The 8,880-nt window shown below is 48.7% G+C and overlaps 2 protein-coding genes across 3 annotated transcripts; one reads left to right on the forward strand and one right to left on the reverse strand.

Annotated features, from left to right (window-relative positions):
- Positions 1 to 845: 845 nt before the first annotated feature.
- Positions 846 to 5,199, reverse strand: inc (BTB/POZ domain-containing protein inc). Of its 2 annotated transcripts, XR_011419796.1 has the most exons (6): positions 4,622 to 5,199; positions 3,765 to 3,950; positions 3,641 to 3,706; positions 3,390 to 3,574; positions 2,796 to 3,113; positions 846 to 1,479 (listed from the first exon to the last, which is right to left on the reverse strand). XR_011419796.1 is itself a non-coding variant. In XM_017151104.2 (5 exons), exons 1-5 carry the CDS (start codon positions 4,805 to 4,807, stop codon positions 3,101 to 3,103), a joined length of 636 nt encoding a protein of 211 aa, XP_017006593.1. In that variant the 5' UTR covers positions 4,808 to 5,199; the 3' UTR covers positions 846 to 3,100. The 2 variants fall into 2 exon arrangements, 1 of the variants encoding a protein (XP_017006593.1); XM_017151104.2 differs by having other exon boundaries at positions 846 to 3,113.
- A 225-nt stretch (positions 5,200 to 5,424) lies between these two features.
- On the forward strand, positions 5,425 to 6,062 carry LOC108063850 (uncharacterized). The gene is made up of 3 exons (XM_017151105.3): positions 5,425 to 5,558; positions 5,614 to 5,844; positions 5,910 to 6,062. The coding sequence occupies exons 1-3, from the start codon at positions 5,456 to 5,458 to the stop codon at positions 5,957 to 5,959; spliced, it is 384 nt and encodes a 127-aa protein (XP_017006594.2). The 5' UTR covers positions 5,425 to 5,455; the 3' UTR covers positions 5,960 to 6,062.
- The last annotated feature ends 2,818 nt before the right edge of the window (positions 6,063 to 8,880 follow it).

Genomic DNA, 8,880 nt, shown 5'->3' on the forward strand with positions numbered 1-8,880 from the left:
TGAGAGCCACTTTTGGCGTAGATGATCACAGTTTGAGAGCCACTTTAGGTCTAGATAGTTACAGTTTGAGAGCCGCTTTCGGTCAAGACGGTTACAGTTTGAGAGCCACTTTCGACAAAGACGGTTACAGTTTGAGAGTCGCTTTCGGTCAAGGCGGTTACAGTTTGAGAGCAATTGCTTAACGCCAAGTGGCCTTGGTCAAGATAGCGTCACATACTACCTCAATTTTAAGTTTTGCTAAAATCCTTGGTCAAGATAGCGTCACAAACTACCTCAATTTTAAGTTTTGCTGAAAAGTCTTGGTCAAGATAGCGTCACAAACTACCTCAATTTTAAGTTTTGCTGAAAAGTCTTGGTCAAGATAGCGTCACAAACTACCTCAATTTTAAGTTTTGCTGAAAAGTCTTGGTCAAGATAGCGTCACAAACTACCTCAATTTTAAGTTTTGCTAAAAAGTCTTGGTCAAGGTAGCGTCACATACTACCTCAATTTTTGGTTTTGCTTAAAAACCTTGGTCAAGATAGCGTCACATACTACCTCAATTTTTCAGGGGAAAGCCGAGCTCACTAGAGATGGGAGATCGTTCGATAGGCGAGCTCACTAGAGATGGGAGATCGATCGATAGGCAAGCTCACTAGAGATGGGAGATCGATCGATAGGCAATCTTATTAGAGATGGGAGATCGATCGATAGGCAACAAACTAGAGATGGCAGATTGATCGATAGGGAAGGAACGCCCCTATATTCCCTTGTGGCGGCACATCTCTAGCTCGAGTGTAAAACTGCTGCTGGCGGCCTGCTGATTTTTGTGTTCGCCTGGTATCTGAAATCCGGAAAACCTGCAATTGGGTGGTAAAAACCAATCGATTCGGAATTTTATTGTTGGTAGGGTGATCATTTAGGTTGCAAATTTGACAAATTTAAAAAAAAACGGGATATTGGCTACGGATCCCGTGGTGGCTTATCTGAAAAAATCTGGGGTTACATGCTATAGATTATGATTACATAATTATATGTGTATATACAAAATATGAAAATACGAAATATACAATATCAGCTTATTTACAAGTTGCGCTTTTCAAGCGTCCTTGCTGGGCTTTTTTCTTGCTAGTGGCTGCAAAATTCCTGGGTTTAGATCCTTTGAAGCTTTTTCCCTGTGCTTTGGGCTGCGTCCTTGATGGGTGTCAGGAAAAGTTACCACAATGAGCTTCGATTGCCAGGCATCCTGGCATTGGCGGCTGCTCCGGAACAATGTGACTGCTGTAATATCCTCACCCAGTTACAGCACTCAAGCTCATCCACAGCTTTAAGCTCTCAGGACGAAACTCTTGGGGGATGTTTTTTAGAAAAGGGTTCCAAGTTTATTCGTATATATTCATATTATGTGAGGGACTGTCCAGGCAGCCTGGACAGGGGATGGAGCGGATCCGGTCCAGCACCAGCTGCATCTGCGATCTGGGCGGGACTGATCCTCCGCGTCTGCAGGTTACAGAAGGGTACAGGGTGTGTAGAGTGGGTGTGAGTACATCCTTATCGGGGTTACGGGTTACGGGTGACGGATTACGCTTACAGAAGGGGTTAGGTTATCGTATTAACTTTAGAGTTATCTGTTATCTGTACCTCTATCGGTATTTGTTGCCGTGTCTGTGTCTGCAATCTGCAATCTGCAATCTGTATCTCTATCAACTCGCAGTTGCCTTTTCTCTGTATTGCTAAGTGCCGGATTACTAGGGTCCGGCGTTCACGGGCGCTGCGGTTCTACTACTTGCTAGTGTAAAGGTTCTCCGTCGAAATAATCCTCGTAAGCATAAGTTATACTCTATATAATCTGCCCTGCACCTGCCGTGCACGTAAAATAAGTCAAAATGGATACAAAATGGGTACGAGTAGGTGGCGACGTTCTGAATCATTATCAATTTCCTCTGCTTCTGTTCTGCTCCTGCTTCCCTCCTTTTTCGTGTATAAATTAGTAACTATTTAAAATTATATACATCCATGTACTTATAATATTATAGATATCATCAATGCCTGTCTGTACAAAACGTCGCCGGATAGGTTTTTCATTTTCTTTTAACATTTCACACATCTCCTCACTATCAATTTTCGTTTTTCATGTATGTATTTCCATTGAGTGCAAGTTCACATAAATTCAGTCGTGATTCAATTGATTTCCTAAAGTTGATATCTTTGCTTGCTTGTTTCACTAAAAATAAAGCTCAGGGTAGTAAAACCGGGCCTACACACACGCTCTAATATCCTATCGCTCACAGTGCACAAATTCTGGGGGATTCGATTCGCAATCGGATTTCTGATTTCGGATGCACAGGACTCCTGCTTGGGTTTTGGTATCAGATCGATCGGACTCGTAAATGCAGCTTAGTCAGTTGCTTAACCAAGGGAATCGCGACTGCTCCAGCGAAGTGTCCGCTGCGTCGTCAGGGCTGTTATTGTAAGCACGATAAAAACTACTAAGACTAAGCCTACAAACTCCCGCTAAATGTGTATATACTAGCTTGCTGAGTGCTCTGCTGCGAGTGCCTCCGTGGGTGAACAGAAGCCGAAGCTCAAAGCTGAGGGCGCCACAAAGCAGGGGCTAGTGTTGCCTAGTCATATCTCCTATCTCGTATCTCGTTTAGTCGGGTCTATCTGGTTTACTACAAGTTGAACACATGCACGCCCGCACGCACTCCGAACGGCGCCGCTGCCACGGAGCTGCAGGAACGCAGCGGCAGCGACGGCGAGTGTGGGAGTGAGCCAAGCGCAAACGGCCACGAGGGCGAGAGTCGCAGTGGTACCTGTTAACTTTGTCTCGAATGCAAATGAAGCGTAGTCTGCCGTCTCTGCCTGGGCGATTCCGGCTGATCTTGATTCTTGATTTTGGTGGGTGATCGGTGATCGGTTGGTGTGATCTGATCCTGTGTGCTGTGTGGATAGGCGGAGGCTCTCCTGGGCTGCATCCAGTTGGTGTTCTTGGTGTTGGGTCGGCTGTATGTGTGGCTGTGGCTGAATGAATGAGTGGTTCTTGTTTGCTGATTGCTGACTGTCGATGACGGGGAGTTTGGTTTCGGTTTCTAGGATTGTATGTGAATATATAGCGCGTTTAAATTCCAAGACTGCAATTAAACAGAGAGAGAGAGACTTTAGGCCCGTGTACAAATGCAATCTACATTTAATATATATATTGTGCGTGGCTAACAAGGCGCTGCGGACTAAATGTCCGCCTTCCGCGCGTTCCGCTTTCACATAAAGCACACAAAGTACACGGGTTGACCTTCGATTAGCTATCAGATACTCGGCTCCGTTGTCTAATGGTCACAAGACAGTGCTCATAACAGATAACCAGTGGGCGAAAAAGAGTGAGAGGCACATGCTGCACATGATTGTCTTACATTCGCGATCCCTTCTGCTGCAGGACCTTGGCCCGGTCGTTGAGCTCCAGCTCCCGCCCGGCCGTCGTGCCGCACTCCTTGGAGACGACGCACAGGAACTCGTTGTTCTCGAAGGGCCCGTAGTTGGTGTACTGCATGCTGATCAGCTGCTCGAACCGCCAGCCATCCGACAGCGTTGAGATCATCTGTGGGGTGGAAAGAGTGGGAAGATCAGAGGTTTGCTGATGGAACTAGCGGATGTAGGCACTCACCTGGGTCAGTTCCTGCTCGCGGCACTGCAGCACGCGATAAACGCGCTTCTTGTCCGCATGTGGTCGCTGGAAAAGAACACAGATTAGTGGGGTTAAATACATGACTAGCAGACTAGCCACTCACCTGATCCCTGTGCAGAATGCACTCCTTCAGCAGGGCTATCAGCTGCGTCACGTTGTAGAACTCGGCCTCCTCCAGCACGCCCTCCTCGGAGACGCCGTCGAGCACCAGCTTGCCGTGGCGCAGATAGTTGAGCACGGGGGCAAAGTACTTGGGGTCCCTGTCGATCAGATAGGCGCCAGTCTCGTCCTGGAAGGGAGTGGGAATTTTGGATGCGGAGTTACTAGTCTGACTTTGATTTTGAGTCGCCCATTAGGCGCCCGTTTAGGCAGGGCAATGAATGGTGGCTGCCTGCCTTAATTGGCGGACGTGTGGGGGCGGCGAGCACGGAATTTAATCAATAGCAAAAGGCGCGGGCCGCGCAATAACACAACTGCCACTCGGGCGCACACGGGGTGCAAAACTTTTTATTGAAAACTATTCGGGCATCGACAGGGGTGGTAGTGAGGGTGGCATGTTGTTTATACAAAGCTCTGGAATTTCTCGCTGTGGATTTATGTTTGTTTGTTTGCTTGTCGATTGACCGAGCGAGCGACCGTGTTCATGTTATGATTATTGTCATGATTATTTGGCTGCCATGTAGCGAAGGGGGTGACCTTCCAACCACCCAACCACCCACTGACCAAGGCCTCTGCAGAATCAGTGAAAACTAGCACACTCGGCTGCAGCTGCAGCTGCATTTGCATTTGCAGTTAAAGTAGGGCAAGTAGGACATGTGGGACGCTCTCTCGCGCTCTCTGGGCTCGAATCAGTGGCCCAGATCCCCCAGTGACCTGCATGTGTGCACTTTTCGGACACTTTCGAATGGAATTACCAGGGGGGCTCCATTTACAAGGCCATAGATTAAGACCAACACTCACCCGATCCGATATCAAGTCGCAGTCCTCCTGAATCAGGCGGGAGAGGAAGGAATTTGGGTCACGGGAGAGCGTCGTCTTGGTGGTGAGGAAGTAGGTGCCGCCCACGTTCAGCTTGACCCACTGGTCGGTGCCCTGCTTCTTCAGCACATTGGGGCTCTTGCGCGAGTTGATGAACACGGTGCTCATGGTGGCGATGGAGGTTTAAATGGGGGTGCTCCTTATCTGGGGTGCTCCTCTGTTCCTTTTCCTGCTCCTGCGACCCCTGCAAACTGGCTAACTGGCGATTCCCTGGCTTCAGATGGCGACTTCAGTCTCAGCTCATGCTTTTCATGCTTTTCACGCCGTGTTTTCCTTCTCCTTCTCCCCTCGCCTTTTGCTTTTCTTCCTCTTTGTTGCGTTGCCTTTTCTGCGTCGCTGCTTCCCTGCTTCTCTGCGTCTCCGCTTCTTGGCTGCTCTGTTATCGGGATCACTAATTCCGCTTTTCCTGCGCGTCGCCTTGCCTTTTAGTTAACTTAATTTACTTAATTAATTCAGCTATCGATAGGTCGGGACTGAGAACGCCTGCTGCTATCGATAATCTGCAATAACAATACAATAATAATAAGGCCGCAGGCGGTAGGCTGGAAAAATGCCGTTTTCAGTGTGCGGAATATACCAGAAATACCAAATGGGTGTGTGTGCGCACTAACTTAGCCAAGACACTATTATTCACCTTAGCGGGTACCCACACCTACGCCCATGGTGAGTTTTAAATTTAAATGCAAACTTGAATTAGTTTGGGCGACTGCAAGATTATCCAAAGATCAGTTAGTGCGTGGCCTTTAGACGATCATCATGGCTTTTCTGCCGCTTCTGCTTCTGCTTGTGCTGGCCTGTGCCAGCGTCTCCGCCGCTCCGATGCTGTACAAACTGAACCCCGAAGAGAAATACGAGGCAGGTGGGTGCTCAACTGATACCTTTACTATATTTCTTACTATTTCTGTTGCTTTTAGACCTCGTGCCCGTCTCCTCCACCGTCATCCCGCTGACCGTGCTGGAGGTGAGCTACGGGGCAGGCGGCAAGCCCAGCGAGGAGTACAAGGCGGCCTACCTGCGCAAGTTGCGCAAACAGGTGCTTCAGCGGACGACTGGCAAGTCGGAGGAGGACGAGGCGCCCACTCTGCTGGGCCTGTCCGACTTCCCAGCGAAACCCGCTCCCGCCGACGCAGATGCTCTGATCACAGGTGGGTAGCCTCTGCATCTAGATCTAGACATTCTAGCCATTCTATATCCTACTTTCTGTTCCCAGTCAAGTCGCAGCAGCTGGAGAGGGCCAAGGTCAAGGCCGTCGCCGTCTGAGCCACGCAGGCTGCAAGTGGAAGTGAAACCATGGCTCCAACTGAAGTAACAAGCTGATGTCATGGCCCCAACAGAAACCATAAACAACAACTAACCGAATCGCAGCAAATCTTGTTTTGGCCACGGCCTAATTGGGCGTGTGTGGGATGTGGATTGTGGATGATTCGTTCGCAGCGGAAGAGCGAAAGGAAGGAAGCCCCTGCTTTCTTGTCAGCGAAATCGAATCAAATCCAGTGATTGGGTTGGGATAACGACGATGACGGGATAACCGCCGCAGTTGCTGGGGGACATTAGTGGCTCGCAGTAGTTCAGAGGCTGGAAAATCAGAAATCAGAGCAGCAGCAGCAAAAAGAGCTGCTCAAAGCAGGGGCAGCACAAAGAAAAGGGGCCAAAAAGGGGGGATTTCAGTGGGTGGTTGGGTGGCATGTGCGTGCTTTTGAGGCCAGTTAGTCAGTTTGCTGACTGCTGCTTCTGTTTTTGCTGCCTTTTCAGGACTCAAACTCGCACTGGGACTGGGACTGGGACTCGGACTCAGGTGAGACTTTGCTGCTCGGCTGACTGACAGGCACTGCTCTTTTCCTTGCTACTTGCTATCTACTTGCTATCTTTGAGCTCTGCCTTCATATTCCCCTGCCTTTGCCGTCAATGCGGCTGTCATGGTCGAGTCACAAGTTGCATGGCCACAGAGGAACGTGTCACTAGCAGTCCGTATCGTGCAACCACCTGAAAAGCCACCCTATTCCACCCTAGCCACCCTCGCAACGCCACGGCTGATTAAGCGGACTGAAATGCTGATGGCAGCCAACTATTTTCGCTATTTGTGCACTCGCCTCCGGCACGTACTTAATTTGAATACAAAGGCATTGGATTGAAGTCTGTCATGTTTGTGGGCCAAGTTTATGCGGCTTTAAGCGGCCTGAAGAGGTGTAAACTACACGTAAATGGGGTTGTCACTGTTCCACCTCCTCACAAACACAAAACACAGTTGTTGTTGCTGTTCGATCTGCACATTTCATGCTCCACTTGCTCAGTTCTCATCAACCGATGAACCGACGAACTGGCGAACCAATTAATAGCTGAGCCTATTCAATACCGAATGTTAATATCGCGTATACGCCCACGTAGTAGTTGTTGCAAGATGACGATGATGATGATGTGATGATGATGCTTCGATGATTGTTGTCAGCGACAGATGCCATCAAATCGAATGTCAAAGCGAATGACGTGTGAAGTAATCGTTTGCGCGGTGCCTCTTTTAATTTATGGCAAAGCGAATACCTGCGACAGGTGAAAAGAGGTGATGGGAGAACCAATCTGTGAATAAAAGAAGAACCTACAATAACAGAGATACGAGCTTTAAGAGCCAATTTAAAGTGCTCCTCTGATCGAGTGAGGAATGGGAATTTGGGCGGGAATTGGCGACACAATACCAATCCAATTGCCGGCCTGACTAGGGAAATGGAATGTCATTAAGTTCCGAATTTGTTTTGTTTTCGGTTGTGTATGTGGATTGGTGGATTGGTGGGTTTCGGGGTTTTGGAGGGAACTTTAGAGGGGGTTCTCCCGAGGGGTAGGCGTGATCTAATTGCGGATTTGGCTCGCGTGCTCGTCGGATGCAGTTGGTCATCCGCCATCTATTTTCCAATCCTGTTTCTATTCCTGTTTCTGTTTGCTCTGCACTCGATGGCTGGTGATTTTGTGGTGCCCCCTCCATGCAGCGTGGGAATTTATGCAAATAAGTGGGTGTAGTGTAGTGCTGTTTTCTGGGGCGTTGGGGGGTTCTACCTAATTGACGCACGTCCTCTGTGGGCCAAGGGCCGTGTCCCGTGTCTTGGGCGGCCTCCAATGATGTGGAAAACGACTTTAAACGTGGTCGTCTGGGTTCCGGTTTTCCAAATTTCCGAATTTCTGTTTGGGAGGGGTTAGAGGAAGGCGATAGAGTCCAAAGTCCAGAGGCCTTGGCTGAAATGTCTTTTTAAAAGCCCAGCCTTGCCAAACTTTGATGGGCCAACTCTCGCTCTGACACACTTTGGCTCTCTCTGTGTTTGCTTTGATTTGGAGTAGGGAAAGCGGGGAAGGAAAACCCTTCAGACTTCAGTCTTCAGATTTCAGATTTCCGACTTCACAGAGATGCCTCGCAGGCAACATCGGCCCAATGAAATCAGCGTGGGGCAAACAAAATTTCACTAAATACACACGCACACACACACTATGTTCGAAAAGGAAAAAGGGAATATAATGCAAACGAAATTATAAGAAGTCAAAGCCAAAGGCAAAGGCATTTGAGGGAGGATGGGAGGCTGTGGCTCAAGGACCTAGTTCCAAAAGACACCCTACTACACCCTACTCCACGTAATTAATCGAGTTTTCAATGCGAACGATTCGCAATCGCATCCATCAAAGGCCCGGGCGATCGAAGGAGGAAACAGGAGCAGAAACAGAAACAGGAGCCGAAACAGGAACACCCAATCATCTATCATAGACAGGACCTCCCAGCACCAGCACCACCCACCCATTCAAATCTAATCAAGGAATACACGTTGCTATCTTCTTCGGGCTCTGCGTTTTTACAGGCAATTTATTAATTTGGCAAGTTAGGCTGAGACCGCAGGGAGAGCGACAAAGGCTGTGGAAAAGCAGGGAAAGCGGGAAAAGCGGGGAAAGCCGCAAAGCGTTTACCCGCCGCTTTAGTCCTGGATGAAATCCAAGCCGAAAACCGAATAACCGAGACCAAACCCAGACGAAACCCAAAAGCCGAAGGAGAACTGCGGTCACAGTGGTGCAAAGTGATGATCACCGTAGGCACAAATTAAAGGAAATTAGTTTGCTAGCTTGTATAGCCGATAACCTTCTTAATTTCTTTAAGATGCAAGTTCTTTTGGGCGTTGATAGTCTACGTATTAAGCATACGACCTGTGGGC

This window comes from Drosophila takahashii, chromosome X (assembly GCF_030179915.1).
Source record: "Drosophila takahashii strain IR98-3 E-12201 chromosome X, DtakHiC1v2, whole genome shotgun sequence".
Lineage (NCBI taxonomy): Eukaryota > Metazoa > Arthropoda > Insecta > Diptera > Drosophilidae > Drosophila > Drosophila takahashii.